General features: G+C 45.0%; 1 protein-coding gene across 1 annotated transcript in view; it reads left to right on the top strand.

Annotated features, from left to right (window-relative positions):
* The window catches only part of PLCG2 (phospholipase C gamma 2), a 145,672-nt gene extending 134,980 nt beyond the window's left edge, over positions 1–10,692 (top strand). The window contains exons 31-33 of the mRNA XM_082862103.1: positions 38–126; positions 9,492–9,676; positions 10,369–10,692. Of these exons, the coding sequence (XP_082718229.1) occupies positions 38–126; positions 9,492–9,676; positions 10,369–10,411 (317 nt within the window). The 3' untranslated portion in view covers positions 10,412–10,692. The remainder of the gene's footprint in view (positions 1–37; positions 127–9,491; positions 9,677–10,368) is intronic.
* The last annotated feature ends 2,202 nt before the right edge of the window (positions 10,693–12,894 follow it).

Here is a 12,894-nt window from a genome sequence, read left to right as displayed (position 1 = left end):
TAACTGCCTGCCTTGGTGTTGTTTTCCCACTCTGCAGGATTTAGATCTGTTCCTCTGAAGAACGGCTACAGTGAAGACATGGAGCTGGCTTCCCTCCTGGTTTTCTGTGAGATGCGGCCAGTCCTGGTGGGTGGAGACCCTCCAGCTGGGGTGCCCTGAGCTATGTATGTCTGCTGGTGGGGTGGAGACGACCAATGAGTATGGCTGAGGGACTTGGAACACATGGAGAATTATCTAGCCAAACATGCCACATCATAAAAGAAGGATTCCTTTTAGCTACAGATTTCCTCCGAGGTCCTAGGGTTTTCCTTCCAGCGGCCTTTCTTCTGGCAGGATGCTATATGATTCTGTGAAGAGGTTGTGTAGTTGGAAAGGGAGAAGCTCTTTGGAAGTTCTTTGGTTTCATTTTAGCCAGAGCCAGGCAAGACAGTGCTCTTCTAGGTAAACGCATCTTCCCTGCGTGCTTTACCTCACCTGTTGGTTTACCTCACCTTCCAAAGGTCTGCAAGCATCCAGCAAAGCTTTGTCATGGCTTGTCCTGGGGAAGGGAATTCATGGACCTCAAGTTCCCACAGCGAGCGGCACTCCTTTTGTGGTTCTGTGTGCTGTTGGTGGAGCCTGCCTTCTTGTTCTTTCGGTTTGCAGCAGCCTTGAAGACACTTATTCTCTCCTTTGGTTAACCAGTTTGGGTAGGCTTGATGGAAAGGGCTTGGCCTCCTTGAATTATGAAAGAGGATGAGATAAGGTTGGTGAGGACCAAGGTTAAGAAGCAGCACCGAGGAGTGGGTACTTCAGGTCTTGGGTTTGATGGTATGTATTGTGATTCTAGAGCTTCCGAGTCTCTGTGACGGCCTCTCTTATAGAACGAACCCCACTAGACCCCATATGTGGCCAGTACAGTCTCCCAAGGTCTTTCCACTCCCCTAAGCACAACACTCAGCATGGGCTGGGTGAATCTGTGCTCGCCCCAGTTCTCTTGGGAGAACCTGGAAAACCCGGAGGGCTGACGTGGGCTTGGTCAGTGTTGCATACCTCGTTTTATTGCGCTTTGCAGATACTGCGTTTTTTTAAACGAATAAAGGGTTATGGCAACCCTGTGACCAGCAAGTCTGTTGGCACTGTTTTTCCAACAGCATTTGCTCTCTTCATGTCTCCGTCTCATGTTTTGGTAATTTGCATATTTCAGACTCTTTCATTATTACTGGATTTGTTATGCTGATCAGTGATCTTGGCTGTTATTACCATGACTTGTTCAGATGACGGTTAGCATTTTTTAGCAATAAAGTATTTTTAGTTAAGGTAGGTACATAGGTAGGTACATTGTTTTTTAGACATAGTTAATATAGTATAGTGGAAACGTGACTCTTATATGCACCAGGAAACCAAAAAATGGGTGTGACTCGCTTTATTGCACTATTCACTTTACTGGGATGGTCTAGAACCCAACCTGCAGTATCTCCCAGGTGTGCCTGTAGAGCTGAGCACCATCCAGCGGGGAAGAGAGAAGGCAAGGAGGGGGATGCCTTTGAACAGCCATAGTCATCGCCCATGCACTTAAAAGCCTAACGTTAGGTTTTCTGCATTGCTGTTTGCCTTCCGTTCAGTTTTGATAACCTTGATAGTTTCAAAAGCATTTTAGAAGCATCAAGGTGGAAGAGGATGCAAAAATACCAGGCACAGTAGGTGGGGCCAAAGAACCTCAGTGACAGTTTGTTGGTATAAAATAAGCTCGTGATGATGAAACTGTCTGAAAAAGATAAGGGAACGGATAACGAAGGTTTTCCATTTTGAAACGCACTTTAAATGTTATAGCACTTTGGACTCTGTCAAAGTAAATGTAATGTTTATATGAAGATCAGTTTTCACTTGAGCCTTAAATTATGGATCCAAAAAATGACCTTTCATGATTCGAAGTGATAGAAATGCTCGACATGAAAGATTTTTTTTTTTTTTTTTTTTTTTTTTGCGGTACGTGGGCCTCTCACTGTTGTGGCCTCTCGCATTGCGGAGCACAGGCTCCGGACGTGCAGGCTCAGCGGCCATGGCTCACGGGCCCAGCCGCTCCGCAGCATGTGGGATCCTCCTGGACCGGGGCACTAACCCGCGCCCCCTGCATTGGCAGGCGGACTCTCATGAAAGTTTTATATACGTTCCTCCCTTTCCTGGTAGTCCTCGTTGAGCATTCGTCTACACACTGCTCTACAAAGCTGTCGTTAAACAACCTGGAAGCATTATAAAGAATTTAAATGACTAGGTAGCACCGGCGGCAGATGCAATTAGTGTATTTAAAAGAAAATGTATTTATCCAGCTTTGACTTCCTTAATGAGGGAAGCTTCTGCTGGGGAGGCCACTGAGAGGGTGGCGGGAAGAGGGGGCTTTGTGTGGGGTTCCCAGGGGAAAAGTTGTCTGAGTACGTGCAGGTTTCATCTTTGCTACTGCTTCCCGAGCTTGTATTTAATTCCACATCTGTCACCTGGTTGTAAGCCATTCACAGGCACCGTCTGGCCTATGTGCCCCACACTGTGATGAGAGGTGTGTGTTTGGGACACCTGGGTGCCCAAGGTCAAACCGCGTTTTATTTATCATGTATCCTCTGTGACGCCAGGCACACTCTCTGGTAAACAGCTTTCAGAAAGCCTTGTCTGAGCAAAGAATTGATCCAGTGCGAGCTGAGATGGAGTTTACTCGTAAAACACTGGCTGCGATAAGAGTTTAAAGCCCCCAGCAAGCTGTCAGTAAGCACGTTGAGCCCTTTCTGAAGAAGCCATTTAAATGTCACAATCACTTATCAATTCTGTTACTCTGTTAGCTGTATATATTGGTTTACAGAGGGTCTTTTTAACACCATTTTATTACCTATGATACTTAATTTGAGAAGTAGGAAAACGAAGGAAGGGGGAGGTTGAAAAAACCCCATAAACCACCTGTACATAACTACTGCTAGCATTTTGATATCATTCCTTTGCCTGATAATTTTTTGCGTATGATATTTTCATAGTTGGATTCATATAATATGAATATGTGCCCTTTATTCACTTCACAGATGATGCTAAGCATTTTTCCATATTCTTACCATTTTCAAAGCCATTAATGCCTGTTTCCTCAGGTGGAGGTCCCTAATTCACTTAGCCTTTCTCCCACTGACGGACAGTTAGGTGGTTTGCACCTTTTTAGTTTATAATAATGAAGGTCTTCATGTAACATTGATTAAAAATTACTTCCTGAGGCTAGCTACTTCGCAATGGAATGATAGGTCAAAGAGGAAAATAAAAGACCATATATTTTTGGATACATGTCGAATTGTGCTCTGGAAGTAAACAGTTTCTTTTAAGTTGATGTATTATATGCAATCCTGCCTTTAATTGAAAATGGCCTCCTTCACTCAAATGATCTAGCCTTGTGAGATTCAGAAGAATGGAGCAGGAGAAATACGGAAGCTCGAATAGTCACCCTAATTATTATCTCCGGGCAAGCTGGCAGTATCCGGAGGGTACGTTTGAGAAAACTGGCAGCCCCAGGATCTCTGAGTACAGATCCCGGGGTCGTCAGCGCTCACCTTCATGCTGGGTGGGAGCTAAGGTACAAGGGGTAGAGCGGCCTAGTTGGAAAGACCACGGTCTGTGGTTCCCAGCAAGGCTCAGCCGGAGCCGACGTGTTGATTCACACCTATCCCTCTGGAGAAGGGCTGCGGGGCACACTGAAGTCCCGGAGGATGAGTAGGGGGTGCTGCACTCGGGAGCTGAGCTGGGCCTGGCGTTGGACATTGGAAAGACTTCTTTACAGTCAGGAGACCCGGACACAGAGAGACAGGCCCTCCTCGTGCCTCAACAGCCAGAGCTGGACCAGTGCTGCTCCCAAACAGCAGAAACCAGGCGCCTCCACCGTGTCCCAGTGCCTTGGTGGGACTGCTGCACATACAGAGCCGTGAGCATGCAGTGGAAAACCAGGCAGGTAGCGACTAGGAAAGACCAGGTGAATACCCGGTACAGGTGCCTGGCAGTTGAACTAGAGCTGCCGGAAGCATCTTATGAGAACCCTAACACATCAGTGCTTTATTTGGAGGTACATTAAAGCTCTAAAAAAGACCTTCTGGAATTTGAAACCAAAAAAAAATTATCTTTTGAATTAAAAAATTCAGTACATAAACAGAGCCACGTTAGTCCACTCAACGACCAGCAAGCTACAGTGCTGGACACCCTATGCCAAACAACTAGCAAGAGAAGAACACAATCCCACCCATTAGCAGAGAGGCGGCCTAAAATCATAATAAGGTCACAGACAACCCAAAACACACTACCGGACATGGTCCTGCCCACCAGAAAGACAAGATCCACCAGAACAAACAAATGAAGAGGAAATAGGCAGTCTACCTGAAAAAGAATTCAGAGTAATGATAGTAAAGATGATCCAAAATCTTGGATACAGAATGCTGAAAATACAAGAAACGTTTAACAAGGACCTAGAGGAACTAAAGAGCAAACAATGATGAACAACACAGTAAATGAAATTTAAAATTCTCTAGAAGGGATCAATAGCAGAATAACTGAGGCAGAAGAACGGATAAGTGACCTGGAAGATAAAAGAGTGGAAATAACTACCACAGAGCAGAATAAAGAAAAAAGTATGAAAAGAATTGAGGACAGTCTCAGAGACCTCTGGGATAACATTAATTGCACCAACATTCGAATTATAGGGGTCCAAGAAGAAGAAGTGAAAAAGCAAGGGTCTGAGAAAATATTTGACGAAATTATAGTTGAAAACTTCCCTAATTCAGGAAAGGAAATAATCAAGTCCAGGAAGCACAGAGGCCCAAACAGGATAAATCCAAGGAGAAACACACCAAGACACATACTAATCAAACTATCAAATAATACAAAGAAAAAATATTAAAAGCAGCAAGGGAAAAACAACATACAAGGGAATCCCCATAAGGTTAACAGCTGATCTTTCAGCAGAAACTCTGCAAGCCAGAAGGGAGTGGCAGGACATATTTAAAGTGATGAAAGGGAAAAACCTAAAATCAAGATTACTCTACCCAGCAAGGATCTCATTCAGATTCGGCAGAGAAATTAAAACCTTTAAAGACAAGCAAAAGCTAAGAGAATTCAGCACCACCAAACCAGGTTTACACCAAATGCTAAAGGAACTTCTTTAGGCAGGAAACACAATAGAAGGAAGAGACCTACAATAACAAACCCAAAACAATTGAGAAAATGGTAATAGGAACATACATATCGATAATTACCTTAAATGTAAATGGATTAAATATTCCTGCCAAAAGACACAGACTGGCTGAATGGATACAAAAACAGGACCCGTATAAATGCTGTCTACAAGAGACCCACTTCAGACCTAGGGACACATACAGACTGACAGCGAGGGGATGGAGAAAGATATTCCATGCAAATGGAAATCAAAAGAAAGCTGGAGTAGCAATTCTCATATCAGACAAAATAGACTTTAAAATAAAGACTATTACAAAGACAAAGAAGGACACTACATAATGATCAAGGGATCGATCCAGAAGAAGATGTAACAATGATAAATATTTATGCACCCAACATAGAAGCACCTCAATACAAAAGGCAAATGCTAACAGCCATAAAAGGGGAAATCGACAGTAACACCATCATAGTAGGGGACTTCAACACCCCACTTTGACCAATGGAGAGATCATCCAAGATGAAAATAAATAAGGAAATACAAGCTTTAAATGATACCTTAAACAAGATGGACTTAATTGATATTTATAGGACATTCCATCCCAAAACAACAGAATACACTTTCTTCTCAAGTGCTCGTGGAACATTCTCCAGGATAGATCATATCCTGGGTCACAAATCAAGCCTTCCATACCTTCCTAGATTAGTTTAGATAACGGATTATCTACTTCATTGACTCTGTGTTTGTGTTTTTCCCATAAAACAACCTCGCTCTTGCATTTATTTTGTATTTGGGTTTACCAGTTCAGCCATTTCTAAATTTATCTTCACTGATTCAGTCTTTCCTTAGCCTTTTGTTCTTTTTATTACTCCTTGTGTTTGGATACATAATTCATGTATTTCATTTGTGTGTGCTAATACAAATGGGACTGTACATAGGCTGTACACAGACAGATGGCCTGGGGCCAGTGGGCTTCACTCTTCTGAAACACCCTTCATACAAAGAGATTTGGCAGGTGCCCAGGACTTAGGCCAGCAGTCAGCTGCTTGCTTGAGGGGATGGGATAAAAGTGGATACAGCCCTGCAGCCAGGACACAGACAGGGTTAGTAGTATTCCTGAGAACCTAGAGCCCCAGACTATCACTGTAACACTGCTGGCCCTGCCCTTGGGAGTCCCCCATTTACAGCATTCAGAAAACCAGATGCCCGTGTATAGACTGAAGGAGGAAAGAAACTTCCCATTCCAGATGAGCTTGCACATTAAAATGTTAACACTCAAGGAAAATAATGCTAATATATCTCACAAGCACAAAAGCAAGAGAATTGACTCCAGTGAATCTGAAAATAACTTTGAAATTAAAAAAAAAAAATTAAAAGGGAACCCAGTGGATGCATGGATTTTAAAAAGAGCCACCCTTCTTAAAATTAATCAGAAAAGGTAGGAATGAAAGGACCAATAAAGAAATCCCTGGAAAGACGAATCAAAAAGTCCTGAAAAAAGTTTTTAAAGATTAATAAGTAGGAAATTACAGAATGGGTACAGTTAAGGAAAGAATTAATAAATGTGAAGATTGTGTTTGGGGAATTTGCTTTCATACAGCAAGACAAGGTAAAAATACTAAAAGAGCAAAAAAAAAAAAAAAGCGTAAAATGAGACGCTCCAACATTGGAATAACCATGGCTGAGAATGTTCCAGCATTGAAGAGACAAGCATCCTCCAACTATGAACAGAGCAGTATAGAGACCCACATTCAGGCATATTCTACTGAAATGGCAGAATACAGAGTAAAGAGAAAATTATAAAAGAAAAGACAGATTAACTACAGACGACTGACACATAACAGCAGTGCTTCCATGTATAGCAATAGCAGCCTGAAGACTAAGGGATACCTTCAACATGCCTTAGATACACAGCTGTGGGTCTAGATATTCTACATCCTAAGAGCTACCATTCAAGAGCGAAGGCAAAATGAAGGTATTTTCAGAAATGCAAAGACAGATAATTTAGTACTAATAAGCTTTGCTAAGAGAATGACCATGGTAAGCAAGAAGGAATGTAATGCAAGAAGCAATGGTGAGAAGAATTGGTAAGATACATGTATTAGAAAACAGAAATAACCATTGACTTGGAAAAGAAAAACTAAATTTTTGTGACAACTCAGACTCAAAAGAAAGCCAGGAAATAATTATCACAAAATTCTAAGAGGGAAGGAGGGAGTCTTGATTGGGAGGGGTACATAGAGTAGACCATGCTCTGTTTCTTGACTTGCTGGTGTCTCCATAGCTGTTTGCTTTATAGTTATTCACTAAACTGTATATATGTTTTACGTACTTTTCTGAATGTATGTTGTATCTCATAGGACTAAATTATATCACAGCTGTAAATGCTTTGGGATTCAGAAAAGGAGACAAAGGCCTGCAATTTTAAAAGCATTAGTGGAAAAGGTGTATTTTTCTTTTTACATCCTTATTGGAATATAATTGCTTTACAATGTTAGTTTCTGCTGTATAACAAAGTGAATCAGCCATATGCATACATATGTCCTCATATCCCCTCCCTCTTGAGCCTCCCTCCCACCCTCCCTATCCCACCCCTCTAGGTGGTCACAAAGCACCGAGCTGATCTCCCTGTGCTATGCGGCTGCTTCCCACTAGCTATCTCTTCTACATTTGGTAGTGTATATACATCAGTGCTACTCATCATTACATATATGAAAGCAACATAAGTTGTTTTCTTCTAGGCGGAGAGCAGGTGAAAAGAGACCATTTGTAGTACAGCGTGAAGACTTCAATGTGGCTTTCGTTTTGTTTTGCTTTAGTTTTAATAGGAAGGAAAGCTGGTCTCCTTGAGGAAGGATAAACGTTTAAGACAAGTCACTATGGACCCTTGCCAGTGCCTCACTCAGTACATTGAATCAGTTACCAAGAACTACCCATTTTACCTCCACTCCTTGTGCAAAGACAATCATCGTTTTACTCCTCGGCACTGTGCCAGTGGCTACAATAACCTTTCCCATCTCTCTCCCCACTCTCCAAAGTCAGAGTTCTACCTGTTACCCCGGGGATATCCATGATGGTTTGTTAGGTCCTTAAGGTGAGAAAAAAATTTCAGATCAAGCTATGGTCTGAGCCACGTTTTATAAAACTAAATGACAAAAGCAGCCCACTTGTGTATATGGATGCCCGTTTTTGTAGCCCTGGAGTCTCTCGACCTACTGCACCAGTGGTAACAGCCACTAGACCCACCCCCTGAGTAGCCATCCTTTGCACAATAGACAGAGACCTTTTAAAAACATCAGTGAGGCAACACACCCTCCCCCTCCCATGCTGAAATACAAACACCTTACCCGCTGAGATGTTCCCCCCCTTAGCATAATGGGGGGAATATTTTGGCTCGGACAACTGCGGGGCTTAGGAGTAGGGCTTCTCACAGTCATGGCTGGATCCGGGTGCTCTCCCAGTGGCTCTGTTTCCCTCTCTTTCTCGACGCGATAGCAAAGGGACTGCTAGCAACTGGAAACAATCATCACTCTTTCCACCGATCCCCAAGAAAAGAAACTTGCTTTTTACCAAGAGCACTGACCAGAGGCCCAGGGCTGCTACCCATCTGCCTGGCTTGGGTCACACGCCTGGAGGCGGCGGTGACAGGGGAGTCGTCGTTACTGGCCAGAGTGACAAGCCCATCTCTGGGGGTATAGCCTAATGTTTCCCTGCCTCTTTTTGCCACAGCGGGGGTGACACGTTTATTGAGCTATAATTCGTATACCGTACATTCCACCCACTTAAAAGCATAGAGTTCAGTCGTTTTTAGTCTATTCAGAGTTGTGTAACCATCATCATGACCAGTTTGGGAATATTTTCATCACCCCAGAAAGCAACTCCTGCTCATTAACTGTCTCCACTCACTCCAGCCCCCAGGCCACCACTAATCTACCTCCCATCCAGGCTGCCCTCTGCCTCACCTGCTGTGTTCCACTATAAGCACAGAGCCTTTGCATTTGGATGAGAGCCAGAAGGTGACACAGACCCACAAAAAAACAGATTTGGTTAAGAAACAGGATCAGCGGGCAGTGCATTTGTTATTTCAGTGTTTCATAGTAAAGCTCCCCCTCCTCGAGAACCAGAGTTTCTAAACTGCTTGCTTCCCGTGGAGTAAGTGACTGCAAGTTTATCTTTGGTTAAAAGAGGCCCTAGATTTTCTGGGAAGGTCCCAGCAGATGACAGGTCTGCCCTGTGCCCCTTCCCTCACACTCTCCAGGTGCCATGCCCCACATCCTGGTTTGGAGGACACTGTGCCCACATGGTTGTTCTCACCTCTGTTCTCCAGGAGAGCGAAGAGGAGCTTTACTCCTCCTGCCGCCAGCTGCGGAGGCGGCAAGAAGAACTGAACAACCAGCTCTTTCTGTACGACACACACCAGAACTTGCGCAGCGCCAACCGGGATGCCCTAGTCAGAGAGTTCAACGTCAACGAGAACCAGCTGCAGCTGTACCAGGAGAAGTGCAACCGCAGGTGGGTCAGCCCCCCGCCCGCAGACCCTGTAGCCACTGTGATGCTGGGCCCTGGGGCCAGGGCTGCGGGAAAGCCTCCATCTTTAGAAATCCTGATACCCTTGACTCTACTTCTCTTTGCTCCATCAATTACTTACAGTTAGAGCTTAAGCATCTGCACCTTCCCTAAGCCGAACTGTCCTCATGAGAGGGACACTTGAGTGTCAGAGTGCAAATAAGCCACGACCACTACTGTTTAAGGAACGCTTCCAGACTTCCCAAGCATGGGCTAGTCCAGTGGTTCCTAAATCGAAACAGAATCCCTCCCCCTCCGCAACAAGGGATGCTCTGAATTGTGCTACGGACGCGTAAGGAGGGCCAGCCAAGTGTGCCACGCAGTCCTGCTCCACCAAGAGCTATCGTGAAGAAACGCCAGCAGCACCCTCTGTTGCAAACAGCATGGAGACTCCTTACCATGTTACTTTCATTTCATCTTGACCACGCCTACACAGTAGCAGTGACCCCAGGACAACGACCAGTGAGGAAACAGATCCACGGAAGTTACGTGTCTTTGCCAGGGACTCACTTCTCCCAACTCTGCCCTGTACCCTGCAGCCCCGAATATCCTGCACATGTGTGGACAGAGAAATGTCAGAGTCAGCACGTGGCCCATGTCCTAGACTAATGATGACGGTGAAATGTGTTTCATTTCAGGTTAAGAGAGAAGAGAGTCAGCAACAGCAAGTTCTACTCATAGAAGCCGGGCTCCATGTGTAAAGGTGTCGTGTGTGCGCGTGTGTTTGCATGTAGGACTGTGTGCTCTCTTCGGACCCTGGGAACATGCTCATGTGTGAGGTCATCCTCTCCTCAAGCCTGTCAGTGAGATGACGTTTCTGAAGTCGACCCAAGTGGCATGAGTTGGGGTAATTTCCTGGTAACTTTCTCGTCTTGGACAATTTCTTAACTTATAGTCTCTATAGAGGACCCCCAAAACCTGCTCACATTCGGCCTCTCGTGTTCCAGACCTCACTGAATAAAAGCAATGCAATTCTTGATCGGTTAGAGCTTCTGTGCACGACCTGTAGCGTGAGCAGGATTCCTTCCCTGGCCCCTAAAGACCCAGGTAACTGACTTCCACAGAAGATGAGCCCCATCTCTAAGGAACTAATTCATTAGATTCTGGAAACGATTTGAACACCCTTAAGGCCATTAGAATTTACTAGGGCCCAGAGAGGAGCCCTAGCCCAGCCCCGGGTCAAAGCACTTTAACTACCACCAGCAGGCAGAACCGACCTGCTGCCATACACGACATGGGGCTGGGGGTGGAGCCCATCCATTAAGACAGAGACTTGCTTCGTGACTGGGGCAGTGGGGGTCAAGGGTGGAAATCTTGGGGCCGCTTTGATTTACAGAGCTGATCAGAGCCCCTGAAGGCGCGGCCAGCTTCTCACTCACCCCTGCTCCGTCCACTTATGAGCTGGCTGCATAGCCACAGGGAAGTTCCGGGTCTGCAGCTGTCTACAGGCAAGAGGTCACTCACTGCTTAAACGGCGTGATACAGGGTAGGCTCTCTGGATTATCCAGTTTTCTGGAGCAGTGAGCGAAGCCTTAGGAAACTACAGAAAATCTCAGATTCAGCCACCCACAAAGGGGCAGACCGACCTAGGACAAGATGATCCTCCTCTACATCTTGAGATGCAGTTTAATGATTTGTACAGTGTGATGCTTTAATAAGGCTTTTTCAAGGCGAGGATAGTGTGTGGGGGGTGGGGAGTGGTCCGTAGAGCCACAACTTGGTCAGAGGGAACTGAGAACTAACTTAGGAGACAAAAGGGAACTATGGGAAACAAGTGACTGCTGGGGAGCCACAAGCCAGCCGTCAGTCTTGGTGGCTTTACTTGGATGGAACTGTGTCCTAGAAATCCACTCCGCCCACCCCTTATTATCCTGGGTTTAGCGTGCACGAATTAGCTGGAGAGTACCTTAAAGGCAGCCATGCTCTGTCTCATCAAAAGACCCCATCCCTCCATTCCACGCAAGTTCGTCAAGTACTTCCATACACCAAGCACTGTGCCAAAGTTTATCAAGTACTTCCATACACCAAGCACTGTGCCAAAGTCTGGGGGGTTCCAGGACTTAAAAAAATTAAGGAAAGAAAAAAAAAAGCCATGGTTACCGGTCTCATGGAACCTATCCATGTGCTTCTAAAAGAAATGCGTTTTATCGTCCATGAAGCCCTGAGTATACCTAACAGCCCCGCCTTGGTCAGGCTGCTCTTATTACCTAGTTATTCCTTGAGTTGGAGTTGCTATTTTATTTGGCAGCCAGCAACTGAGGGAAGAACATTCCCGATGGTAGCAAATGTTCAAATCAACATTCAAGAAAGGTTAGATGGAAAAGGCACTGAATTGAACACTGCATGGAGGGAATTTTCAGACTCTGTAGCCAGTGCCCCATTGGCTGTTGGCCAGGAAGCCACTGGAGCCTAATTATTGCATCTCCAGCCACAAGCCCCTTTTGGCTCCAGCATTACCTCTACAAGCTCAGGTGTTGACGTCATTACCTGTTTTCAGCTAGGGATGAATAAAAGACATAAACCTTCCACCTCACTCCATTTTAAAGCCAAAAGGTAAGACCAGGATCCCCTTTCTGCTTAAAATGGATTTTCTGCTACTGTGTCAAAAAAAAATTAAGAAGTGGTAGCCCAGAAGGCAGAAGCTAAGCATCTTTTCAGCTGCTATCTCGTAGAATCCATACGGAGCCATACTCATGCAGAGACAGAGCAGGCACATGAGAGGGGTTTATACTCTCGATGGTGCTGGGAAGAACCCTCTCCCCTAAAACCGGCTCCTGCTCCTCCGTGCTACAGTGACTTGAATCCACCATTAGAGAATATTTGCTTTGGCACTACACTCTCCCCTTAATAGGGTAACACATTAATCTGGTTCTTGGTGGTGGGAGGATTCTCTAGGTTGAGACACAGAGAAAGTGAGGGGCCCAGATGCCACATAACCTAAGTATAAAATATCTAGCTGAGATTGTGGTTTAACAGCCATGTAATGAGCACAGCCAGTTCAGGTCAAGGAGAATCGTGATTGATAGGAACAACCTGAAATAGCAGGAACATCGATGGAGTCAAGCCATGATTGCCTATGTGTAAAATAGTCTTTATTCTAATTGATAAAGGAAATGGTGAACATCCGTTATTACGTGGAAATATAAATGGAGGAGGCTGGTTAG

The sequence above is a fragment of the Leucopleurus acutus genome, assembly GCF_964270905.1.
Source record: "Leucopleurus acutus genome assembly, chromosome: 20".
NCBI lineage: Eukaryota > Metazoa > Chordata > Mammalia > Artiodactyla > Delphinidae > Leucopleurus > Leucopleurus acutus.
The sequence above is the reverse complement of the archived record's forward strand: the minus strand, read 5'-3'. Positions and strand labels throughout refer to the sequence as shown.